Below are 26,425 nucleotides of genomic sequence, written 5' to 3'. Positions count from 1 at the left end.
AAACTTTTCTGTTTCAGCGCTGAATGGGAAACATACGGTGTTCTATGTTTTGTTTACCATGCAATATGCTTTTCTTAGTAAGAACTCAATGTGACCATGCATGTTTCCTATGTGTGTTTCACAGCGTTTGCTTTTGAGATTTAAAAAAGGTTTCCATACATCTTTTTTCTACGTCTTTGTGTATTACCAGTTTAGTGGTTTGTGCTGTATTAGCGAGGGGAACGTTGCTCCTTGTGACTAAACATTTTTGGGTGTTTGTTGTGTTCCAGGCGTGTGTGTGAAGTGTGTTCCAGGCGTGTGTGTGAAGTGTAACCAGGCCGTGCACGGAGCCAACCAGGCCTGCCAGGCCATGGGAAACCTCTACCACGACCGCTGCTTCTGCTGCAGCGCCTGCAGTAAGACACACACACACACAGGGGGGGGGGGGGGGTAGTGTCATATATATTTACGCCATCGGTGACATCGGTGGGTTCATGTGTTAGCATCGTCGTTCTCGCTCCGTGTGTGTGTGTGTGTGTGTGTGAGAATGACTGGGAGAACGAGTGCTATGCAGAGATGAATGGACGGAACGATTTTTAGATTTCCAAAATCGCGTTATTAAAAAAAAAATATATATAAAAAAAATAAAATAACAATAACAAATAAAAAAAAGACAGAATCAATTCGTGGCGCTCGATGTTGATTCTGTGGCGCCGCGCCACACAATGGTCTATGTATGGGAAACACTGCACACACACACACACACACACACACACTCACACTCACACTCACACTCACACTGTGTCTATAGAGTGTGTTCCTCTGTTGACAGAGCCCTCCCAGTTAACACCCCACCCCCACTCCTCTGGCCTCCTTCTCTTCCGCCAAGCGCCCCTCCAGCTGGGTGGCTTAAGCTGAGATCCATCTCTTCAGGCGTTCAGCGCCCTGAGCTCAACACACGCGCACGCACGCACGCACGCACACGCACACGCACGCTCCGGCTCGCGGAGCAGGGGTGTGGTGTTTGGTCTCTGGGTGTGTCAGTCACTCCTGCGGCACCCCCATAACATGGACGCTGGGTAGAGAGAGAGAGAGAGAGAGAGAGAGGGAGGGACGGCGTGTGTTCAGGGAGCACAGAGGAGGGTCAGTCGGGGTCCCTGGGCTCATTCATAACCGTGACTTCCCCGCGATTCTAATCCTCATTTAAAATCCCAGTTCACTTTTTTTTTTTTTTCGTTGACCTTTTTAAGATTTTGTTGGCAGATTTTTTTTTTTTTCATCAACTAAATCCTCACTTGCCTCCTTTGCTCGTTAGGACTCCGCAACGACGTCCATTAAAGCTCGTTATCCTAAATGTACTCGGCCCTTATCAGATCGCGGACCCGGAGCTCGTCTGCAGCAGTGGCCTCGACGTCGTGTGTGTGCGCGTGTGTGTGTGTGTGTGTGTGTGTGTGTGTGTGTGTGTGTGTGTGTGTGTGTGTGTGTGTGTGTGTGTGTGTGTGTGTGTGTGTGTGTGTGTGTGTGTGTGTGTGTGTGTGTGTGTGTGTGTGTGTGTGTGTGTGTGTGTGTGTGTGCAGTTTAAATAAAGAGGGGGGGGGGATTGTAATGAGCTGGTGTGTCTGACGCGACGGGCCGTGTACAGAAGTGCATAGCTCTCATATCTTCCACTGGATGGGGGGGGGGGGGGGGCGGGGCAAGGGCACGCTGGCTGAACCCCAAGAGGAGCCCATCTTGGGGTGGAATGTCGGGCCCCCAGATATGAGGCTCCAGGAGCACACAGGGGGGGTTGTTATGTCAGCTGCCCCCCACGGAGCCAGGGGCCAGACAGACGAGGTATTCACACACACACACACACACACACACACACACACACACACACACACACACACACACACACACACACACACACACACACACACACACACACACACACATAGGTGCGCCGCGTACACACAAATAGACACTCGTACACAGTCACACACATGCACACGCATACACACAGTCGCACAAATACACACACGGCCGCGCATACACACACACACACACACACACCACACACAATTTCGCTTACAAACAGACGCACACATAGGCGCACACATAAACGCAAAAACGCATCTACAAATAAAGATATACAAAAATGCATGTTTGCCGGCACCCACTCACACCTCCGTCGACCACACAGACCCGCTCACTCACTCGCACACCCGGCGGCGTTTCTGCGTTGTTAGCTGAATGTCTCACCGGTGCTTTAAATACCCACCAGCCCGATGCCACCTTCTCGCTGGTGTTGCGCAACCACGCCGGTGAACAACATTAGAGCTGTGCGCTCGGCCAACACTGCCCTCGTCACGGCAACCACAAGGGGGGGGGGGTTTATCGTCGACCTCAGCAGCCAGTAGAGAACACAGACTTGGTACAAGCATGACCGTTAAAACTGTCAATCGGGATAATGAATAACATGGAGTTGAACTAGCCACGGCCGAACGAAGAATAAATGTCAATTTGCCAACCGCCCGACCACCAAGAGCCACCTGTAGGCCGTCGGAGGAACTACACCGTAGTTGCTTCCACCAGGGATTCACAAACAGGCAGTCCATGGCTGGGGGTGTTGACCAGGTCGGTAGAGACAGACCTTCCGTTGTCCCCGCCCCCTGTTGGAGGTGGGGGGGGGGGGGGGGGGGGGGAACACCGGTTTGGTAGAGACTTTCACCGAGACCTCCGATACGATCGGCAGTGGCAGCGCGAGGGGGGATGGCGGCGCTGTAGAAGATTCTCGTGAATCGGCGCTACACTGCCTTGGAATCGTCTCTGATGCCAACAGGTCCCGTTACACCGTTAACCGATGTGAGACCTACACCTGCAATGGTGCCACAATAAGGCTCCCTGGCGTCGTCGCTTATGACAACAGGTCCCGTTATACTATTCTAAAGCCAGAGTCGAGTCGTCCCAAGTTTTGCGTCCAAAGTTTTGCCTCGTGGCAATTGTTTTAGTTTTATTTTATTATTTTGAAAGGTCAATCCATGCCTATTAGACGGACAGAGCTCTAACCTTTTTGGATTTTTCAATCCCTTCATATTCAGGAGCGACCCGCACACGTTTATCGTGGTCCCGCCGTTCAGGTTGTCTCCCATCGAGGGACTATAGGCACATGCCGTGCCGTGGTTAAAGTCTCTTCAGCCCCCATTAACAGATATGAGACCTACACCTCCAATAGTACCACAATAAGACTCATCAGCCCCCATTAACAGATATGAGACCTACACCTCCAATAGTACCACAATAAGACTCATCAGCCCCCATTAACAGATATGAGACCTACACCTCCAATAGTACCACAATAAGACTCATCAGCCCCCATTAACAGATATGAGACCTACACCTCCAATAGTACCACAATAAGACTCATCAGCCCCCATTAACAGATATGAGACCTACACCTCCAATAGTACCACTTAAGAGGCCCCTTAGCCAACATCAACAGATATGAGACCTCAACTCCAATAGCCCCAAATAATTAGTAATGCTTCACTTTGTTATCTTCTCATGTTAACGGTACACACTAGACTTGTATAGAACAGTTAAAGAAAACGGGATTCCAAAGTATACGTCTATTATAAGTGTTCCTTTACCTGGGGCTATTGCACAAAATGATCTTTCTTATGAAAATACCGAGACGCATGTAAAGGATTTTCTTGAATGTCTTTAATTGCCAGAAATAGCCCGTCAGGCTTTAACAAAGGAGGAATAGCTGCCATTCCTGCTGCTCCGGGGTCTGACTTTAATTAAGCCCCTATCTCCCCTAACGACTCACCACCATTACTTTATGAGTCACTTTGAAAAAGAAACTGGAATGTGAGGAAGAGGAATCTCTCTCTCTCTCTCTCTCTCTCTCTCTCTCTCTCTCTCTCTCTCTCTCTCTCTCTCTCTCTCTCTCTCTCTCTCTCTCTCTCTCTCTCTCTCTCTCTCTCTCTCTCTCTCTCTCTCTCTCTCTCTCTCTCTCTCTCTCTCTCTCTCTCTCTCTCTCTCTCTCTCTCTCTCTCTCTCTTCCCCCCCCCCCCCCCGGGACCTCTGCCTCCACAGTCATCATCCACCAGGCCAGTTTGACACCTCGCCTTCATCCAATCCACTGTCGCCTCCAGAGGTCATTCTTCACACGTGGTGGCCATATTGTCCTCTGAAAGAGAGGGAACGTCCGGAGGAACGTCATGTGACGATACTTTAATGGCTGAAACATGAGCTGGTGGCTTCAAGAGGTTCAAGAGGTTTCGACGCCCATAGTGTTCAGCTGTTGTTGACCCCTACCGCCACATGAATTGAAACTTTATGGCTTTCGTGTCGTTTTTTTTATCCATGAGAATAACAAATTACCCGTGATTCGTTGTGTAAAGCAATTTTGAATCGTGTCATTGGATTAAGTATTGAATATAATTTAATATAATTGAAAACATTCAGAATACTGTGTGTGTGTGTGTGTGTGTGTGTGTGTGTGTGTGTGTGTGTGTGTGTGTGTGTGTGTGTGTGTGTGTGTGTGTGTGTGTGTGTGTGCAGACTCTGGAGTCATTATAGAGATAAAGATGGATTCAATGTACCGTGGTTAAACCCCCACCCCCCCCCCTCAGAAAATTTGTGGAATGTTCCCTCTTCCTGTGGGCCATGGACAGAGGTGTGTGTGTGTGTGTGTGTGTGTCAAAGCATACATACATCACCCATTCTAGCCCCCAGAAAGGAAAGGTTCCTGCGGCCACAAAAGAAGCAAAATGGCAGCAGCACCTCTCCACTGAGCCTCAGCCAGCGCCTGGCCTTGTGATCAGACAGGCTTTAATGAATAGCGATGTCCGGTAACGGGATCCGACCAGGCTGGTGTTCCTGGCTCCACCACATCCAGATGTGCAGAGCCAGCCGTGCTCTGGATGTGTGTGGTGAGGCAGGGACTGCCGTGTTGATTTGTGCGTCTGGTGCTACTCTCTACTCGGGACGGAAGGGATTACATCTGAAGTGTTTATTCCTCCGCCGAGACGGAGAGTATGCACAGGCCAATTACTTTTCCACAAGGGTCTCTCGCCAAAATAGATTTGATAGAGCAAATTGTTTTTAGACGTGTTAAAAAAAACGTGTTAAACCATCTACAATGACGTCGTGAGGTAGGTGGTTTATTAGCCTCCTCTGACAGAAAGTGCGTGGTTGCATGTTGTGTTGACGTATCGTTTGTTTGCCGTGCCTCCTCAGGTCGCAGGCTGCGCGGGAAGGCCTTCTACTTCGTAGGGGGGAAGGTGTTCTGTGAGGAGGACTTCCTGGTGAGTGGCTTCCAACACCCTCCCACACCACTGATCTGGAGTTGAGGCCGACCTCGTCGATGTTGCTTCATCTTCTGGTGCCTTCATCCAGTGCACGCTCTCCACTCAGCGGTCTTATACAGTATATTGTCTACTCCTCAGGATGGATCGACAAGGGACAACTATGGCCTCAATCTGTGTTTATAGTCATATCTGCTATATTCCATTTTAGTTTCATGATTGTGGTCGTTTAACTAGCATGGTTATGGTTTAGTTCTTGATTGGGCTGATCAGGGCATCATGTGACGATTAAATCGATGGCCTTGCAGATTCCACCTCTACTTTTCTTTTACTCTACCTCTACTCTACTTTCACGCTCTTCTTCGTTGAGGGCCGAGTGTATGGCAGAGACTTCTCAATGAAATAAAAAGTGTGACGTCTCGGTGACCAGAGTTAAGTAGGAGGTGCAGGACACCGTGATCCCGGGGCAGACCGTATCGGCTGACTCCCATGGGTGAGATTGTGAAGCTGTCTGGAGCCAGAGGGTACCGCATTAGCCCTGCTTCATAAGAGGACAGCTGGGGCTGGTTTAACACCATTTGAACCAGTAGGGTGTCCACAAGGCTGTTGGTTTGCGAGATGCTGATGACAATTTTAAAAAAAAAGGTTACTTTGAGGGACTTCTATCTATGTGAAGCCCATAGTAATTTGGCTGCATCATTATGGGAACTAAGGAAGAAGGATAAAAAAATAATGGCAATGTCTGAAGACCCTTCTGGTCAATTTCAGATTGTTTGCAGTTCCCCAAGCTGGGTTACATCTGAGCTAGGGACTAGTGTTTCCTGGGAACCAGACGAATCTGCGAGCTCATGTTTTATTTGCTGCTCTTTATTTGTCAGATGTCACTGCCCCCCCCCCCCCCCCCCCCCCCTTCCTCTGGTTCAGAACGATTTCCAGCAGACCTGGCCTGGGTCGGGCCAATCACAACCATTTATTTAATATGGGGCGGGTTCAATGCAGTGAGGAACACCCTATGGGATTGCTGTTGAGGCATTTTTTTTCCAGTGTACAGGTCTTTACAATGACAATATCAGTACATGAATGTTTGTGCTTTGTCTGTCTCAGTTCTCAGGTTTCCAGCAGTCTGCTGACAAATGCAACGCGTGTGGACATTTGATCATGGATATGGTAAATTCTTGTGTGTGTGTGTGTGTGTGTGTGTGTGTGTGTGTGTGTGTGTGTGTGTGTGTGTGTGTGTGTGTGTGTGTGTGTGTGTGTGTGTGTGTGTAACATTCCCTTCAGGAACACTGAGCAGCTGTGACTGCACATGGCTTCCTGTTCAACATCTGGAATAAGGCTTTAGCAGAAAGAGTGACTGACTGAATTCTGTCCGAATGTCTGTCCATCTATCCTTTGATTCACATCTTTGTGGGATACAGTTAAATATAAATTGATAAAACACTCACTTATAAACACTTAAATTCACACAAATACTTAAGTTCACTCATAGTGAGTGTGTGTCAAAGGCCTGAAGGGGCTACCCGAGCCCTAGAACCCGGGTTTGTTTATCGTGTGTAGTTCCCAGTGGACCCGACAAGAGCTGTCTAATTTGATGATTAGGTTAACCATTATGATCAGATTTACTAGAGCATGAAATAAGGGCTGGAAAACAGTGAGCAGCGCCAGCGAGTTGAGTCAGAGTGGAAGAAAGGTGCACCGAAAGGACTGATGAATTGTACGGTTAGTGGTGGACAGTTACAGTTCCACTCGTCTAAGAAAATGCCCATCGCATTTTTAAAGCTAAACCATAGCCTAGTCACTTTAGGTCTTTAGGACTGTTATTTCTATCAACTTTTTATGAGGCTACCACATGTTGTATCTGACGTCATAGCCGTTTTTAGCAGCGGAACGGAATTTGTAGTACCATAATCCTTTCTTGGTTTGTTGGTCCCATAAAATACCCTACCCGTCTTGGATATGCAATGGGTAGGGCCTGACATATCTCAGACAAAAACAAAGCGGATCATCAGATTTAATTCTCGAATCCAATCGGATCCCTGAACACATTTCCTGGGCCCATCAGGATTCGGGTCTGTCATTTTGGTCCCGAGAAGACTAGTGTGTGTGTTTCCTACTCGCTTTGGGGATCTGACGTTCTGCCGCGTTTTCACTCAGATCCTGCAGGCCTTGGGGAAGTCCTACCACCCTGGCTGCTTCCGCTGTGCCATCTGCAACGAGAGTCTGGACGGGGTCCCCTTCACGGTGGACGCCGGGAGCCGGATCTACTGCGTCAAAGACTACCACCGGTTTGATTAACTTATCCTTTGAAGACCATCACGGGTTTGATAAACCCCTCCTTTAAAGACTATCACAGGTTTGATAAACCCCTCCTTTAAAGAATACCACCGGTTTGATTAACTTATCTTTTGAAGACCATCACCGGCTTGATAAACCCCTCCTTTAAAGACTATCACGGGTTTGATAAACACCTCCTTTAAAGAATACCACCGGTTTGATAAACGTATCCTTTGAAGACCATCACCGGTTTGATAAACCCCTCCTTTAAAGAATACCACCGGTTTGATAAACTCCTCCTTTAAGTCTCCCACTGGTTTGATAAACTCCTCCTCTCGGACTACCACCTGTTTGATCAACTCCTCCTTTAAAAAGAACATTGGATGTGACACATTTTACATGAGAAGTACAGATAAAGTAAAAGACAAACACCCAGTAAAACACAATTCCTTGTGCATAGGGAATAGGTGTTTCCAATGCATGCATTCTACCTGTAGGCATCCTGGAACCAGATGCCAAACACCCATACCTGGTCCCATACTCTACATACTACACTTCAGCGCCCTACATCACTCTCAATACTATACTCTACATAAAACGCTCTACATCACTCTCAATACTACACTCTACGTAATACGCTCTTCATCACTCTCAATACTACACTCTACGTAATACGCTCTTCATCACTCTCAATACTACACTCTACGTAATACGCTCTTCATCACTCTCAATACTACACTCTACGTAATACGCTCTTCATCACTCTCAATACTGCACTCTACATAATACGCTCTTCATCACTCTTATAACACTCTACATAACTCTCAATCGACATAATGTGTCAGTCGTCATCCCTCTCCATATGCAATATGTTGTTGTTGTTGTTGTTGTTTTTGTGTACAGGCAAGGCAGCAGCTGTACTCCACATTTAACCATTTGGAATAAATAGACAGGGAAGTCTGTTGCCACTTTATTACCACAAGTAGCTCAGTAGAGACTTAATTAGGTATGATCAAAATTGATCTATTGCCCGTTCTGCTCTCTGGAATTCTGTCTTTTGAGGATTATCAAATCCTCAGTTTGAAATCCACAGTTTGTAGATTTCACGTGTTACAAATCTACAAACTGGCATCGGCTTCTATGTTTTCCATTCATTGAATTCATCAATGGATACAAACTACAATCAAATGGGTATGACTCAATCAATAATTCTGAGCAATCAATCATTGTCCTAACTCCTTTTTTATTATCTTCATGTCTCCTACCAGAGTCTTGGCCCCAAAATGTGCATCCTGTAGCCAGCCCATCCTTCCCTCAGAGGTGAGTCTCTCATCGGTTGATAACTTGATGAAAACAAAAAGTACTAAAGAACTAGTGCTTCTATCCACTCTTACAGGTGGTAATACCCAAACCTGAAGTCGACACTAGGGAATATAAACGAGCCTACAGCCTACCTACAGTCTAGAACACATGACTGCAAAGGGCTACCTTCAATCTGGAACAAAGCTTTTAAAATAAAATCTTCTTACTTTTATCTCTTCTTGGAAAAGCTTCTTGAAAGCTTGCCATACTCCCGCACTCGGAATAGAAAGCCGTACTTGTGGTCCTGTTTGTATTCAATCTGCTGGTAGGAGGTGGGACAATTTTGTCTTGTTGCAGTATGTCAATCACCCACTAGAACTCATCACTCAAACTCTGCGTTGTTGTTCCGAGGTTTGAATTAGACAACAAAACAGCCGCCACCACCAGAAGCTTCTGAAGGATACGCTGATTTTTTAGACTCATAGAAACGCTTTCCGTTCCAACCGATGAGAAACTGCGATGAAACTCTGGTGAAAATCGATGTGAATCTGGCAGGAAGTTGATCGGCGATATTGACTTGATCCTTTTTTTGTGCCCCCCCCCCCGCCCCAGGGGTCCGATGAAACCGTCCGAGTGGTGTCCATGGACCGGGACTACCATGTGGAGTGCTATCACTGCGAGGTAGGTGGAACTGGGGTATTCCCATCACCCCCATACCAGGAATAAAAACAGGGAACGTTGGCTTGTTTGAAAACACTCATTAGGGCTCAATGCTATGGTTCTCCCGAGGTCCCCACTGCTGTTTAGACGGAACACAACAAAGAGTTTCTTAAAGGCCTGATTACAGTGGTGGGTGATAACCATACTAGACTGCTGTGGGCTGCACATCAACATCATCATCATCATCATCATCATCATCATCATCATCATCATCATAGGGCCCCAGGGCCATTTCTTGGGGGTGGGGACCCTGAGTGGGGGCCCCAGGGTTAAGGGCCCGAGGGGTAGATGGGCAGACGGAAAGTGACCACACATTGGAAATATGAATTAGAATAAATTCAGATGACCTTGATTTCAAAGTGTAACAATTTAATGCCATGAATTAAATTAACTTAACATTTAGATAGAAACACAAAATTCAATCGATTTTAAAAATTCAAAACATTAATGGCAGTGATTTGCTCCCAAAGTAACGGTATGAACAATTCAACGGTGATGTGGTTAGCTCACGTTTGGTTATTGTATTCATGTTGCAGGACTGTAAGATGGAGCTGAACGATGAAGAAGGCCATCGCTGCTACCCCCTGAACGGCCACCTGCTGTGTCACTCCTGCCACCTGAAGCACATCGAGCCGGGCAGCTCGTCGCCCATCGCCGCCTCCTACCAGCTCTAGTTTTGGGTTGAGGGAGCCCCCTGGTGGATATATGAAGGAACTGCCAAAGAAATAGAAGAAGCAAAAAAAAGTGGACATTCAATACATTTCTATGAGATTGATTTTGTGTCTTTTGTGTGTCTCTGTAAGTAGGCAATCATCGCAGTGTGATCCTGTTTTAGGTCTAGTTGTCCTGAATATTATTCATCTGAACCATCATGTGGTTTGGGCACTAATTTAAATTGGGCCCTCATCGCTAAATATTTTATAATTAGCATAATTATGAAGGAAGTTCCATGGAAATTGCTCATATGTTTTGAAATTGTTATTTCGAAGTAGTCTTTATATTTCAACTAGGGCTATAAGGACACAGACTATATAAATATACTGTACCCAGTAGAATATAGCTTGCCCGACAAATAACTATTTTCAACGTTTTTTTTTCTGTATAACCATGCATTGACTCAAATAACCTATATTTATCTGATTTACTCTTGAAGTGAAGTTATTTTCAATAATCCAATAAATTATTTACAAAAATGATTTGAGTGCAATAATGTCAGTGTCACATTGAAGGAATTGTATATCTTAGTTAAGTCCTGATGGGGCTGGAACTAAAAAATATGGAAGTAACAGAAAGTAGAAGAAATCAATTATTAAATTATTATACCTTTGAGGGCGACTAAACCTAATCAATGTTGTTTTCACTCCGAAAAACGTAGTCGGAACAGTTATTAAGAGCAGGCATGAACTTTTAACTTCTTACTTTCTTGTGAGACTGCAGACTCATTCAAAATCCAAAATCCTTCCATATTTGACATGGGAGTAGACTAGACCCGCAATAACTATATTACACTGGTTTCGTAAGCTTTGAAGAAAAGGTTTTTATGTTGGGTTTAATTTGAAAGAATTGCAATATAAGTAATACCTAAACTGATAAAATATGCTATTCCAAAATTGGAAGATATTTTTGAATGCTAATCAGACTTCAGTTATGATAATGACCTTATTTTGCTAAAAAACAACAACGCCGATTTCGTCTGGTATCGCGAGACTTTAGGGATCAAGGCTAAGCTGCAATAGTTATCAAAGTGCTAAAGAACGAACTCACTAACTAAAACGCTTTCAAATTCGACAAATACAAGTGGTTAAACGGAAAACATAATTGCAAAAAGCTCAACACAGACACATATTCTTCTATGATAACGATGACCTGGCATAGGTGAAGGTATCGTATTTAATATAGCTTCGTTTTTAACTCCGTTCATGCACACTTCTGTTGGGTTGAGGCTTTTCGGTGTTTTCCATTAATCCACTTATGCTTTTCTTAAATGTTCCTTATAAAAACACGTAGGCCTATGATAATTGTATCACAATACATGATGATTACTGGGCACATTATATAATTAGTTTTGCTTTTTAATCCCATATCTGTATGTCCAAAGAGTCATACTTCAAAATCATACTTATGAGCCTCCTTCATTAGCTGTGTTCGAAATAGTTCCCTATCACGGATATAGTGCACTATACAGGGTGCTCGCCATTTTGTAGTGGTGTTCGAATTCTCAGTGGTTAATTTCATGCACTATATACAGGTCCTTCTCAAAAAATTAGCATATTGTGATAAAGTTCATTCTTTTCCATAATGTAATGATAAAAATTTAACTTTCATATATTTTAGATTCATTGCACACCAACTGAAATATTTCAGGTCTTTTATTGTTTTAATACTGATGATTTTGGCATACAGCCCATGAAAACCCAAAATTCCTGTCTCAAAAAATTGGCATATTTCATCCGACCAATAAAAGAAAAGTGTTTTTAATACAAAAAAAGTCAACCTTCAAATAATTATGTTCAGTTATGCACTCAATACTTGGTCGGGAATCCTTTTGCAGAAATGACTGCTTCAATGCGGCGTGGCATGGAGGCAATCAGCCTGTGGCACTGCTGAGGTCTTATGGAGGCCTAGGATGCTTCGATAGCGGCCTTTAGCTCATCCAGAGTGTTGGGTCTTGCGTCTCTCAACTTTCTCTTCACAATATCCCACAGATTCTCTACGGGGTTCAGGTCAGGAGAGTTGGCAGGCCAATTGAGCACAGTAATACCATGGTCAGTAAACCATTTACCAGTGGTTTTGGCACTGTGAGCAGGTGCCAGGTCGTGCTGAAAAATGAAATCTTCATCTCCATAAAGCTTTTCAGCAGATGGAAGCATGAAGTGCTCCAAAATCTCCTGGTAGCTAGCTGCATTGACCCTGCCCTTGATAAAACACAGTGGACCAACACCAGCAGCTGACATGGCACCCCAGACCATCACTGACTGTGGGTATTTGACACTGGACTTCAGGCATTTTGGCATTTCCTTCTCCCCAGTCTTCCTCCAGACTCTGGCACCTTGATTTCCGAATGACATGCAAAATTTGCTTTCATCCGAAAAAAGTACTTTGGACCACTGAGCAACAGTCCAGTGCTGCTTCTCTGTAGCCCAGGTCAGGCGCTTCTGCCGCTGTTTCTGGTTCAAAAGTGGCTTGACCTGGGGAATGCGGCACCTGTAGCCCATTTCCTGCACACGCCTGTGCACGGTGGCTCTGGATGTTTCTACTCCAGACTCAGTCCACTGCTTCCGCAGGTCCCCCAAGGTCTGGAATCGGCCCTTCTCCACAATCTTCCTCAGGGTCCGGTCACCTCTTCTCGTCGTGCAGCGTTTTCTGCCACACTTTTTCCTTCCCACAGACTTCCCACTGAGGTGCCTTGATACGGCACTCTGGGAACAGCCTATTCGTTCAGAAATTTCTTTCTGTGTCTTACCCTCTTGCTTGAGGGTGTCAATGATGGCCTTCTGGACAGCAGTCAGGTTGGCAGTCTTACCCATGATTGCGGTTTTGAGTAATGAACCAGGCTGGGAGTTTTTAAAAGCCTCAGGAATCTTTTGCAGGTGTTTAGAGTTAATTCGTTGATTCAGATGATTAGGTTAATAGCTCGTTTAGAGAACCTTTTCATGATATGCTAATTTTTTGAGATAGGAATTTTGGGTTTTCATGAGCTGTATGCCAAAATCATCAGAATTAAAACAATAAAAGACCTGAAATATTTCAGTTGGTGTGCAATGAATCTAAAATATCTGAAAGTTAAATTTTTATCATTACATTATGGAAAATAATGAACTTTATCACAATATGCTAATTTTTTGAGAAGGACCTGTATAGTGCACTTAAAATACCTAAAATTTGAGGGTACATACGATGTACCCCACATGTTACTCCTGAATACCACAATGCAATGCGGTCGGGTTTTTCCGGAGGAGAATAAGAAGCTGAATAACCGGGAAAACCAATACATTCAATGATGGAGTCTCCGGCTTTCGTTTATAAATGTCAACAATTTATTTGGGATTTAACATAGAAAATGTAACATTCTAAATTAATTTGAAAAAACTTGAACAAGGAAATGTAACATTCAACATCAATACAATTGCAGTAGTCAAGCTTGGATGAAATGAAAGCGTGGATGAGTGTCGCAGCAGCGGTAGTTGACAGGTTGGGGCGCCATGTGCCTTAACCCTAAGTCACCAGCAGAGGGAGGGAGATACTTTTCCCATTATTTAGTCAATGGAATTTAGTTGTTTTTGTCTCTACATCCGTTTACCGTCGTTTTACTGCCATTCAAAAACGGACCTGTTTCATTTGACTATTGTTATTGAAATTTCCAGCCCAAGAGTTACATGTAAAAAAAACAAAAGATCGAGCTAGCCAGGAGTCGAACCTAGAATCTTCTGATCCGTAGTCAGACGCGTTATCCATTGCGCCACTAGCCCATATTAAGCGCATAAAGTAGGGACCAATTTCATTAGAATCATGACAACAAATCTACTGGAGTTGACAATTGTAGAAGTTTAGGTGTGTCTTTGTCTGACATTTAGTTTAGTCATGCTTCATTTGGGATCTTGATAAACTACGGTGGTAATAGACGTTGTCAGCACTTCTTGAGGATGGCGAGCTAATACGAGGAACTTTCCTGAGCACAGACGCTGGTCCAAGTTATCTGACGATGCTTTCATCGCTACCGTACAGGAATCAAACCAGAAAACCCCACAACTGAAGGAATGTTCAATTAATTTAACCCAGCAACTAAATTCATTTGACAAAAAATATCTAGATAAACAATGTCAGACATGGTCCTACGACGGCGTTTTAGGGCCACTGAGTCATCTAGCATTAGACCCGGCGCCATAGCAAATCTCTTCAGTGGGCACGTAGATTGTGTGGGAGGGCCCACATAAATATTATGACGGACAGGTGCACAAAAAACTCAATCGCAACAGTTCACAGCAGCGCGAAATCATCAGCATGGCGATCAACATTTCCGTAGGACGCACTTAGCTCGCATATAGTAACACACACAAACAGCCAAATACAACATTTGCATTGTGTGCACGGCGGCACATTAGATATACACACAGCATGTAAATACACATAAACATACAAAACCTTCGCAACATTGTATCACGGCACCAATACCAGTAAAAAAACACAAAAATACCACAAACATCCCATCAGCAGCTTTGCTTAGGCCTCAACGTTATTTTGACGTTCCCCAATTTCGTTGTACAAGTTTGCACAATGACAATAAAGTCTGAATCTGAACGTTACACTTTGCCAACCAAGCTGACAACAAAAAAAAATCACACTATACGCAACAACCCCATTATCTGCAACTTGCAGATAATGGGGTTGTTGAACAGTGTTGACGATCCTGCTGTTAAAATTCCACCTTGTAGATGAAGCTCTGGGCAGACTTCGTGAAACAATCTTGTCCAGAACGCTGCACCGTTTCGGTGACCGGGAAAAGAATGACGCAATACCGCTCAGATCGGAAAAGAAAACGTTGACTTTCTTGATGCGGGAGGTAGCTTGCTGCATGATCAAATTAAGCTGATGTGCATAGCAATGAACATAATGGGCATTCTTAAATTGTTCACGCACCTTTTGCTGCACACCAGCCTTCTCTCCCCTCATCACACTCGCACCATCGTAAGCTTGTGCAACGAGTTTCATTTTTTCGTTGTCGTCGGCCAAAAGCTGGTTCAGTCTCTCCAAAAGCACACTGGCAATTGAAACTGACGTTGAATCCGAGATGGGAATAAACTCAAAAAAACGTTCCTGCACTGCATGGTGGTCATCAATGTATCTAAGCACAAGCACCAGCTGTGTTTGCGTGGAGACGTCCGTAGTTTCATCAGCTTGGATGGCCAGATAGCGAGCTGACTTGACCTCCTCCACAATCCTTTCCCGTGCGACCGCTAGCATACATTCCAAAAGCTCGTTCTGCGCCGTCTTGGATGTGCCCTTGAACACCGTGGCATTTTTCAGGTGTTCATCGAAAACTTCATCCAACTTTGCCACGAAGTCCACCAATCCAAGAAAAATACCTGGGTTTGTGGAGCCCTCCGTCTCATCCTTGCCTCGCAAAGCCAACTCCAACACTCCGCAAAACTTCACACATTGGGTGAGCCGGTTGAGGATGCGTCGGTTCTTGCTCACCTCATCGTTGTGGCGACGAACAGCTAGCCGGTATCCCTCGTCCAGTTGAGTGGCAATGTTCACCCTCCCAATAGTCGCAAATAGAAATTATAAATTAGAATTATAAATTATCGATGGATCGCAAGATCCATCGGGAGAATGATCTTACGAGCGAAGATCCATCGATATCGGGAAACGGGGCCCAGGTCACGGCTCTCTGTTGAGCAGGACTTGCGAGTGCCACCAAGGATTAAAAAAAATCTGTGCGCCCCGACAGGCACATGTGTCCCACTGATTTGTTAGTATCCAGAATATTTACAAACAAAAGCCTGATTCTAAATGTTACAGGTAGGCTATAATTTGTGGGTCAGATTCAGGACCATGCAGCTTTCTCATGGACAGTTCTCTGCTGAATTTCTGTTTCCTTTGCCTCACCTGTCTGGTTGAAATGGGTGTGTTTGATTAAGCCCAATTTGATAAAGTTTAAATATTTTTGTGATTTATTTTGTTGATAAATATTTCATGACTAGAATAGTTGTCTTTGTCACATCTTATTTGGCATTAGTAAATAATTATAAACTTAACAGATAAACAGATGATATTAGTGATAACACGTGTTATAAGGCTATTTTGCACAATAGGTGTGCCTTGAAATTTTTATTTGTCCTTTGGTGTGCCTTGGGCACAAAAAGTTTGGGAACCACGTGTGCTCTAACCAATACGCAGGCCTTTGCCGTCTCTCGTCTCGAGCTTCTCGCTCACAACCAATCACGTTCTTCTGGAGGTCACTAGTTCTTAATTGATTTCAGCTGCGTCTCCCCCGCCTCTCCTCATAAAGCGCCCCCACCGTGACGGATGTTAATCGTTTATTTTGCGTTGGATTGCGTGGGCTGAACAATCCGGACATCGTGGCCACCGACGTGGACCCCCGCCACCGGGACCCACGCAGTGAGTAACGCGGGGTAGCCTACTTCCTTCATGAGCACTGCAGACTGCACTTACACTCTCCCCATCTCCTCCTGTCGTCTGTTCTCGCCCCTCTATTGTACATGTTTTACCGCTGGTGGTTAATGTGGATTTGCTGATGGAAGTGGTAGTTTGTGTTGAGTGGTTTATCTATGGGATCGACTGACTAACTAACGCTGCGGACCGCTACAGCACCGACCACCACACTGGGAAGTGTCCTCTGCTCACTGTGGAAGCAGCATGGAAGAACTGCAGCAACACTGATGAAAACGAGGACCTCCACGCTGTTGAACACAAACTGTTCTAGGCCTACTACAAACCGAGGCGGTCCCACTCGGTTAAAGATCTCGTGGTCAATGCGGCAGACCGCTGGACCTGGACGTCACCTTCTGCAGATACTTCACTGCCCTCAGGAATCCACGGATAACTTGAAACATGTCCGACTCCACATGTCCGAAAAATCTAGGATGGAAACTTGTGGAAGGAAGAAAGGGGTCTGTTTTTGCTCAACCCATAACCCCACTGAGCCCATCTGTGGAAACCTGTCTGACTGACCCTACTGACTGGGGGCCTGTTGTGTGTTTGGTTGGTCTGGTTGGTAGAAGGTTTGCTGCTTGTGATCTGCAAGGTGGTCCTGGGTTAGATCCGGTGTCTGACTTGCACACCACTCTCCCAATTCTATTCTTCTCTTTACTACTTTTCTACTTTCAATACACTTGCTGCTGCTGCTGCTGTTGACGCTGGTGGTGCAATGTGGTTTTTATTCGCGTATGTTCTGTGGACTTTGCATTTGTATTTTAATAAACATGTTTACTGCCTGTTAGACCTCGGATTGGCAAACCTAAACTCCTTCACTGGCAAAATGTAGATGCAAATTAAATGCCAAAATTAACATTTCAATATTCGTTTTGCGTGTTTCACCAATAGCTTCGGAACTAGACGGACCTCGTATATAATTTGCTCTTCAAAGATGCGGTCAGGCGCCCCTCCGATAACGTTTTCTGCCCGGTACGAAATAGACCGACCAATAGGAACCAGGCTATCTATTGTGAGGTTGGATATACGCAACATGTAGAGGTGTTTCAACAACAAAGATGGAAGTTGGTGAACTAAAGACTGTATGCTCACTAAAAGAACGAACGACTACTACTCAAAGATTTTGAGGAATATGTATTTCTGCATCACCCGTTCCAATGCTATGATTAGTTGAGGCCTATCCAATAGCATAGCATCGACCCATTTTAGATCGCGCCCTTTAGACACGCCCCTTGGAAATTGAACAACGCACTTCAACGCAGAGGATCCAGAAGGATTTCACAACGAGTCCATAGGAAGATATCGAAGAACATGAACATCACCAATGAAGGAGAGTAACGTTTCCACTTGCTATAGGAATTTAGTGAAGCACTAAATAGTTAATGATAAAATGTGGTCACCATTTATTGACTTTTTGGGTAAGACTTGCTTTACTAATATAACCTCGTTAAAACCGCATTCATTTACTTTTGTTGTGTAGTTTCCCACTATTCATTAAATGTTTTATAGAAGTAAAAAAGTAATCAATAGAACTATACACATTTGTACAACAATTAATCATTATACAGGATTTGAACATTTTCTATTCAAGCTCATGCTTCATAATATTTCCAAGGATTGCAGAGTACCAAATTATTTATGAACAGTTTTTTTTCAGGAGCGGATTGTACTCCCAGAGGCTTCAACAGAGCGGGTCTGGAGCTGGGAGCTGCAGGTGGATGTTGGCCAGGAGCCGTTCAGTCCTACAGGAACAGACGGGTGAGCCGTGGAACTGCACATCCTATAAACTCCTTGGCGTGGTCAAACGGTTCAGAATAAAACTGGAATTCAGTCATTGGTTGTGATTGGCTTGTTAGCCAAGCGTTCTCAGCCACTAGGACTAGTGTCCTTATGAAGATTAGATGTGTGGCTGGGTTTGGGAGTTTATAGGAAATGATACTTCTCAAGAACGCACAGAATGGGAGAAGATAAGCTATTGACATCTGAGTGAGCGAGGAGAAAAAAATCTCCAGTGTTTAAATTGATTTTGTCTTGTTTCAGTAGAGGTGATGGAGGCGGTCATCTGGAGGTGCTCGTCTGGAGGTCCGTGGTGGTCGTCTGGAGGTGCTCGTCTGGAGGTCCGTGGCGGTCGTCTGGAGGTGCTCGCCGTGAGGTCCATGGCGGTCGTCTGGAGGCGCTCGCTGCAGGTGGAGGGAAGGCCGGGAGCCGTGCAGCCCAATGGATGCAGAACGGTGAGACACGGAACTGCACAGCTGCACATTCTTTCTAGGCTTGGTGAATTGTTTAGAATTAAAACTTTGACATGCAGCCACAGCAACTCTGAGGTGTTCTGAAAAATGTCAGATGCATTCTCAGCCACTAGGATCAGCTCCAGGATGTAGGCTAGGTGTGTGTGTGTGGCTGGCTGTTGGGTTAAATAATACCTCACTCAAGACTGCACAGTAGGGCATCAGTGAGATCTGTGGGAGCTAAAGCAGAGGAGGAGTTGATTATCTGCATCATGTACGGGGAGAAATGTGTAGTGTGCAAATGGAACGTGTCATTCGCCTTTCAGAAGGACTGAGGCGGAGGTCCTGGAGGCAGAGGCCAGCCTGGAGGCGGCGGTGGCCTGGAGGTCCTGGAGGCGTCCAACCTGGAAGGGGCGGCATGGAGGGCCAGGTGGCGGCTCCTCATCCAGTAAAGTTAAACTCATCTTCAGTGCATCCATGATGAAAGGGGAGAAATGTTCCAGTGTGCAACTGGAACTTGTGTCTCACATTTCAGAAGGGCCTGGAGGCGGCCAACCTGGAAGGCCTGGAGACTGCCGAGGTCCTGGAGGCAACGGCGGGCCTGGATGTGGAGGCCAACCTGGAGGTCCTGGAGTCGGTGGGCCTGGAGGCGGTGGTGGAGACCAACCTGGAGGGCCTGGAGGCGGTGGTGGAGACCAACCTGGAGGGCCTGGAGGCGGTAGTTGGGACCAACCTGGAGGTCCCGGCGGTGGCGTCCACCTGGTGGCGGTCAGCCTGGAGGGCCCGGCGGCGGTCAGCCTGGAGGGCCCGGCGGCGGTCAGCCTGGAGGGCCCGGCGGCGGTCAGCCTGGAGGGCCCGGCGGCGGCGGCGGTCAGCCTGGAGGGCCCGGCGGCGGCGGCGGTCAGCCTGGAGGGCCCGGCGGCGGCGGCGTCCTGGAGGGCCCGGCGGCGGCGGCTCCTCATCCAGTTAAGCTACTCTTCTCCAGTGCATCATGAACGGGGAGGAATGTCCGGGGTGCAAATGGAACGTGTGTCACATTTCAGAAGAAATGAGGCGACGTTGCGGAGGTCCAGGCGGTTGGCCCGGTGGAGGTCCTGGAGGAGACGGTCCCGGCGGTGGAGGACGGCTGGGGGATCCGGCGGTGGAGGTCCGACGGTGGCTCGTGATTAGACCAACCTGCTCCTCATCCATGGAAGGTAAGCTCTTCCTCCAGGTCAATCTGATCCATGAGAAAATCAAAGAGCGCAGCCATGAAATGGTGGTATCGCCATTTGGGGACTAAACTCTAATGTTTAACTCAAGTAACTGCAGTGTTTCCCCCAGCACTGTATGGTTAAGGCTGTCTTAACAACAGTAGGGCCCCGCCTTGACTACCAATGTAGAAAAATTATGTATAAAAAATAATTATGCAATAACAAAGTGCAAATCTCGTAGGGAAAGAAAACATACTTTCCTCAAGTACAAAAAATATAGATAAATAATTTGTCGGTAATACTGTATACTGTTCAAAACAATAGTCGTGCCATAAAGCATTTTGAATGTAATTGAAAAGGCGGTTGTATGTATTATTGCGAACTGAAACCCTCACCGAAGACCCCCGAAGACATTGTCTTGGGGAAACACTGAACCGGGTTGTATCACTTAGTAGTGAGTACACTAGGGTAGCTGGGTCATCTCCAAATGGTAACTGAGTGTTTGCTCCAGCAGGATTGAAGGAGTCACTGGGGATGAAGATCACTGCTCAGGGGCTGACGACCCCCCCCCCCCACTCATCTTTCCGGAGAAGGTACATCAATTTACAGCTGATGTGATTAAAGTTCTGCAGTTCAGATCCGCTGATAAATGGTCCCATACCGTATCCGCAGCGTCCTCATGGTGCAGGCGGTCAAACCTCCACCTCTTTGAAGAGACCAAGCAGCTTGATGACTGACTGACTGGTTCTTTATACTCAAGACCTCGTCCCGGAGCAGAGGACGGACCTAAGGCCCGCAGCGCAGCCGACTAGAGACTCCATGTGGAACCGGTAAGATGCTGGATTGACCATCTTGAAGACATTTTCATTTATTCAACAAGGTTAGTTTTGTTTGGCGGGTATGTTGCTTTGATACTAGGGGCTTCTTCTGTAACAAACTTTCTAGAGAATAAGATCTGACTTCAGCCAATCAGCGGGATGTCCTTGAACAAGAGCCAATGGCTGAAGGTGCTCAAACGCATTATTTTGACTCGTTCCTCTACTATTGCTGTAATCAAGCTGGATGGCTATTTTGCTCCTTCTACTGACAAAATGAAGTCTGCCACCTGGAGGGCGTAGCAACTCGGGGTACATTGGAAACATGATAAGAAGAGCCTGTTTTTGATGGTTAGATCGTACACCTAAATGTTTTTACATCAAAATATCGCCAAACCCCATGTTGGTCAATGCTTGTTTTCATCCTTTCTATGTTTAGCTTTGATTTATCCTTACCTTTTCTTGTGACCCATTCCCCTTAGGTTCAATTACGTTGACCTCTCCTTCAGGCGACTTAAAGGGAGACCAGATGTGCGGCAGCTGGGTGTCATGGTGCAGAGACCCAACGCTGGTAAATATTTACTTCCTCCTTGAACAGACGCGTCAAACGGCAATTATATAATCCCTCATCTTTATAAAGGTCTGAAGACAAGTCTTTTCTGTGAACATCTCCACTGACTAGTGTGCTCTTAATTAAATTAAAGTTAATTAAATGCAGTAACTCCAATGCACCTGGAGGCTCGTATTGAATTTTTTTGAAACCTGGTTCTCCAGCACTAGGACTGTTGCGGTAAATAAATGCTTGTTTTTTCGCTAATTTAAGTCTATGAAATCAAATGCTGATTGAGACCAGATGGGGCTGTTCCTGCATTTATAGACATTTGATTGCCCTTGACACTGATTCTACTTTTTGCATCAATTTACTTCACAGTACTGAACTACACCAGTGTGTCCTACTCCCATAAACCCTGAGGATCCCTGGATGGCTACATCAGCACATTAATCCACACCCAACATCAACACACAGTGCACACTCTATAGAGCTCGTAAGTCCGCCCCTTGCGGCGGGACCTCGTTAGATCGTAAGATATGACTGGGTTTCAATGGAGAGAAAGTAATTATTTTCTCCATTTTATGTTGCACCACATTTTGGGGGAAGAATGTTTGAATCAATCTTTGTCATTTATTTCTGTACTCCACATCTGTAATCCCAGCTGTTGTATTTTAACACGGTAGCTGGGAACCCTCTTTATAGGGAGCGACTAGAGGGACGAGGCTGGAAGCAAACCTGAGCCTGGATCTTAACCTTCTTTCTAAACCTAATGCCGCAATTTAACCGCAAATAAAGTGAGGCCTAAAGTAACTTGACTCGCTTGCCTAAACTTGCTTGCCTAAACTCGCTTGTCTAAACTCGCTTGTCTAAACTCGCTTGCATAAAACCTAAACTCGCTTGCATAAAACCTGAACTTGCTTGGCTAAACTCGCTTGCCTAATACTTGAACTTGCTTGCCTAAACTCGCTTGCCTAATACCTGAACTCGCTTGCCTAAACTCGCTTGCCTAAACTCGCTTGCCTAAACTCGCTTGCCTAAACTCGCTTGCCTAAACTCGCTTGCCTAAACTCACTTGCCTAAACTCACTTGCCTAAACTCGCTTGCCTAATACCTGAACTCGCTTGCATAAAACCTAAACTCGCTTAGCTTGACTCGCTTGCCTGTACTCGCTTGGCTAAACTCGCTTGCATAAAACCTAAACTCGCTTGCATAAAACCTAAACTCGCTTAGCTTGACTCGCTTGCCTGTACTCGCTTGGCTAATACCTGAAGTCGCTTGCCTGAAGTCGCATGCCTAAAACCTAAACTTGCTTGTCCAAACACGTTACACAAAGTGTAACCATCCATAATCTTTAACCCAAACCAGACTTGTCCCTGGGTCGCTCCTCTTTAATTTAGAAGTTTCTTCCTCATCTGCGTTTTGAGTTTCATTCTTTGAGGGCTTGAAGTGCTTTGGAGGATATTTGAACCTTTGTTTGCCGCATCAATAAACATGCCTTATCTTTACCCATTTTGTTTTGGATTGCATTTCTAAGTGTAATCCGGCCAAATGTTCAGTGTCCTTACATGTAATGTCTATGGTCTGACGATAATCTGACCTCTTCATGAAGCAGAATGTGTGTGAATGTTGTCCCGTGAGCTCCAGGCTCTCTGTGGGCCTGTCAACGTCTCTTTAGCAAAAGGTTGGAGAGTGAAATTCATTTTTGTGCCATTTTCATGTGTTCCTGAGTATTTCAGACCTGTGGTGTTTCACATGAGACCTTAATGGGAACTTTTCTTTTTCTGCCTGCATATGTAATGCCTACATTAGTAGGGTGATCACAGTTGATCCCAATATTGATCATTAACCACCTCATTCTTTGGGATTACAAATCATGTAATTTATGAGCATATTTGCAAATGCCTCCAAATATCAGATTGTGTAAAAACGAATGAAATGTAACCTGCTTGATTTAAAGAAAATAAAACATCCAAATATTATAAACCTGTTTTGTGTTGCTCTCTTACCATGTGGAAATGAGCAGATAGATATGTTTAGCTCTGATTTGCTGCCTCCTTTTGGTGTGGTGCTGGGATTTGTTTAATATACTATTAGGCTTGGGCGATTTTCCACGTCGATGAATTCGCCCAGAAAGAGGCGGGACCATTTGAAACGCGACTTGAATCTGACGATTCTGATTGGACAATGACAGATAATAAGTCTAGAACACTGAAAACGACTTTTGCCGTGATAGAATAAAAAAATATATATATCCTTTTCCCAGTTGGTAGTGCGTCGCCCAAATTGCCCCTATACACCATCCGCCTCTGTCTGCAAGACTGAACAGCGTGAGATTTAATCATTATGAAAATAGTTTACTCCCCGATTGATGCTAGTAAAGCTGGAGAAGCATTTTCCCTGTGGAATTGAACCTCCTCAGCAAAAGGTCCTTCCACTGCTGAATGAGGTGGGCTATGCGTGGAAGTAGCATACAGGGGTTGACACTAACAGTTGCCCGCTTGCCTGGGGCAAGTAAAAAAAATGTTTGGGCAAGTTGAGATTTTTTCTGGTTGCCCGAACGGGCAAGTGGATTTGGGGTTGATGTTAATATAAAAGCTATTTATTCAAATGTTTTTAGAAACTGCAGAACAACCTTTTGTTCCTCAAAACCACACAAAATATAAGTATTTGCAATTGATCAGCGCGCTGTCTTCTCTTCTCTCGGAAAGCGAGTTAACAGACATGCATCGCTTCAGTGCGAATATAGCCCCGCCTTCTGTCACTCACTCGCAGTGCGGTCTCTGGCAGTGATTCGCTAAAGGTTAGCCAACACAGCTAGCATCTCAAGTGCAGCACCTCCGCGAACGGTTTAGGTAGAAGTTAAATGGAGGAGTGCAGTTTTGAAGTACTTTGGATTGAGGCAAATTATCAAGGAAAGTCAAGAACACGGTTTTGGGTTTCATAACTGTGCACATGCACACAGCAATAGCGATCTTTTGAAATTGGACCCTCACAAACTACTGTATATATTACATGAAAGCTGAGCCTCCACTTATTCCAACAGTCCAAACCATATCATTCTGTGACTAAAACTCGCAAATAACAACTTTAGAAGAAACGTCCCCTTTTCTTTTAACAACCAAAAATGAAGTATTACCTTTGTGATTTTTGTCCACAAAGTTGATTCTGATCGAATAAAACCACCATAAACAGATTATCCAGTATCTGGGCCAAATTTTGCAACTTAACATGGTGTTTTCAATCAATGAATAAGAGAAGGTTTCTTAGGAAATAGGTCAATTGCCTTCAATCAGAAAACATATTCTTCAGCGCAATCTAGCCATATATTTATTTGCGAGTGTTTGGCTTGGTGCATTCGATTGCCCTGAACTTTAAATAGAGGTGTCAAGTGTCAAAATTGTAAGATATCTACCTTTATTTGTGTCTCATAGTAAGACAGCGCTCCCAACTGATAACGACCAACTGATACTGATAATTATTTCAGGTGGAAATGTTATCTTCCACTTATGCTGTGTTCCATGGCTTTATTCACTTTAACCAAGTATTATCCCCATTGAATATTTCACTTGCACAACAATCTTTCTTTTGGCCCAAAGATGACATTATCGCCCTTGCAGTTGTGGAGATATAATCTATTTACTTTGGGTATGTTCTTTCCTGAAAAAAACTTTTTTCCCCGATATCGAAAATGGTATAAAATATCGATCTTTTTCCAGGAATAGTGTTGAAGTTAGAAATCCAGTATCGTGACTGACAACCCTACTAGAAACGCGATTGTGATTATTCAACTGTTAGAGCTACAAGAAACTTGAAAGTTAAAAAAAGACATATCTTTTCTAGTACCTCTGACATTTAGTTATGTACATTTGCATCAAATCATGCAGGTCTACATTAGGGATGGGCATTTGAAGAAATTTTCTTGATCGAGCATCGCTAGAGTTATCGATCAATTATCGATTAATCATTAACTTTTTTCTATGTTTTTTTTCTAATGTTTTTATCAATGAAATCTTTATTCCAACAATAATGTATGGGCCAAAATTAATACAATACAGTTAACTTGAAGACCTACAACTGTTTAACAGTTTTAAAATAATAAATACAGGCATTATAGGTTATAGGCCAATGCGGCGCTCGTAAAGTCCGAACAATGCGCCTACAGGCGCTCTTAAAGGTTTGGAAACGATTCAACAAGACTAAATCTGTAGCCTATTCCAATTACAATAAGTAGCGAACTTATCGGACAACAATAATCAAACAAAGGCAGTAGGCTAAAAGTGGGCATTAAACTGTATAACTGTTATGAAAAAAAAGGGGGGGGAAAGGCCGACATATAATGCCTGCAGCCGGCGCGCGGAAAAGGCTCGCAACAAAAAGATGAGCCACCCATTTACAAACAATTGCATGAACTAGTCTATCTAAAAGCAATACCTTATTGAACATATATAAGGCTGGACTTGTTGCTAAAATATCACAGTTTTGGCAAAATGTAACGACTCCAAGAGGCACCAAGCGGAGCGAGAGTCAACACATTAAGAAAGAAAAGAGCGACTCACATACGGTGGTGACTGTCGTCCATAGCATACAGTAACTCCAGCCTACATATTTTTGTTTAGGAATATAAGCATGTTAACATGCTCGGGGTCAGACGCGAACGCAGCCTTGTAACTGTCAGTCCAGCAGCAGAAAACACCCGCTCTGACGGGACCGAAGTTGCGGGGATGCAGAGGTATTGTCGCGCTAACTTTGACAGCCTGGGGAACCTTCTTCCATTCACTTTCCACCAGTCGGCAGGGTTATATTCAATTAAATGCTTCAAGACTCGCAGTATGCAACACAACGTCCTTTTAATCGATAACAATATAAATTGATCGACGCATTTCTTAACGAT

General features: G+C 44.8%; 2 protein-coding genes across 7 annotated transcripts; both read left to right on the top strand.

Annotated features, from left to right (window-relative positions):
- The first annotated feature begins 277 nt into the window (after window positions 1-277).
- Window positions 278-10,765, top strand: limd1a (LIM domains containing 1a). The gene is made up of 7 exons (XM_060053314.1): window positions 278-395; window positions 5,206-5,273; window positions 6,378-6,440; window positions 7,428-7,558; window positions 8,816-8,867; window positions 9,462-9,530; window positions 10,106-10,765. The coding sequence occupies exons 1-7, from the start codon at window positions 350-352 to the stop codon at window positions 10,241-10,243; spliced, it is 567 nt and encodes a 188-aa protein (XP_059909297.1). The 5' UTR covers window positions 278-349; the 3' UTR covers window positions 10,244-10,765.
- Window positions 10,766-16,111: 5,346 nt separating this feature from the next.
- LOC132460160 (uncharacterized) lies at window positions 16,112-22,871 on the top strand. 6 transcript variants are annotated; one of them, XM_060055215.1, is made up of 10 exons: window positions 16,112-16,691; window positions 18,403-18,503; window positions 18,786-18,976; window positions 19,300-19,421; window positions 19,509-19,938; window positions 20,017-20,169; window positions 20,681-20,759; window positions 20,839-20,996; window positions 21,464-21,552; window positions 21,913-22,871. In XM_060055215.1, the coding sequence occupies exons 3-8, from the start codon at window positions 18,967-18,969 to the stop codon at window positions 20,876-20,878; spliced, it is 834 nt and encodes a 277-aa protein (XP_059911198.1). In that variant the 5' UTR covers window positions 16,112-16,691; window positions 18,403-18,503; window positions 18,786-18,966; the 3' UTR covers window positions 20,879-20,996; window positions 21,464-21,552; window positions 21,913-22,871. The 6 variants fall into 6 exon arrangements, with proteins under 6 accessions (XP_059911198.1, XP_059911195.1, XP_059911193.1 ...); XM_060055212.1 differs by having other exon boundaries at window positions 18,789-19,421; XM_060055210.1 differs by having other exon boundaries at window positions 18,786-19,421.
- The last annotated feature ends 3,554 nt before the right edge of the window (window positions 22,872-26,425 follow it).

The sequence above is a fragment of the Gadus macrocephalus genome, chromosome 6, assembly GCF_031168955.1.
Source record: "Gadus macrocephalus chromosome 6, ASM3116895v1".
Classification (NCBI taxonomy): Eukaryota; Metazoa; Chordata; class Actinopteri; order Gadiformes; family Gadidae; genus Gadus; species Gadus macrocephalus.
The sequence above is the reverse complement of the archived record's forward strand: the minus strand, read 5'-3'. Positions and strand labels throughout refer to the sequence as shown.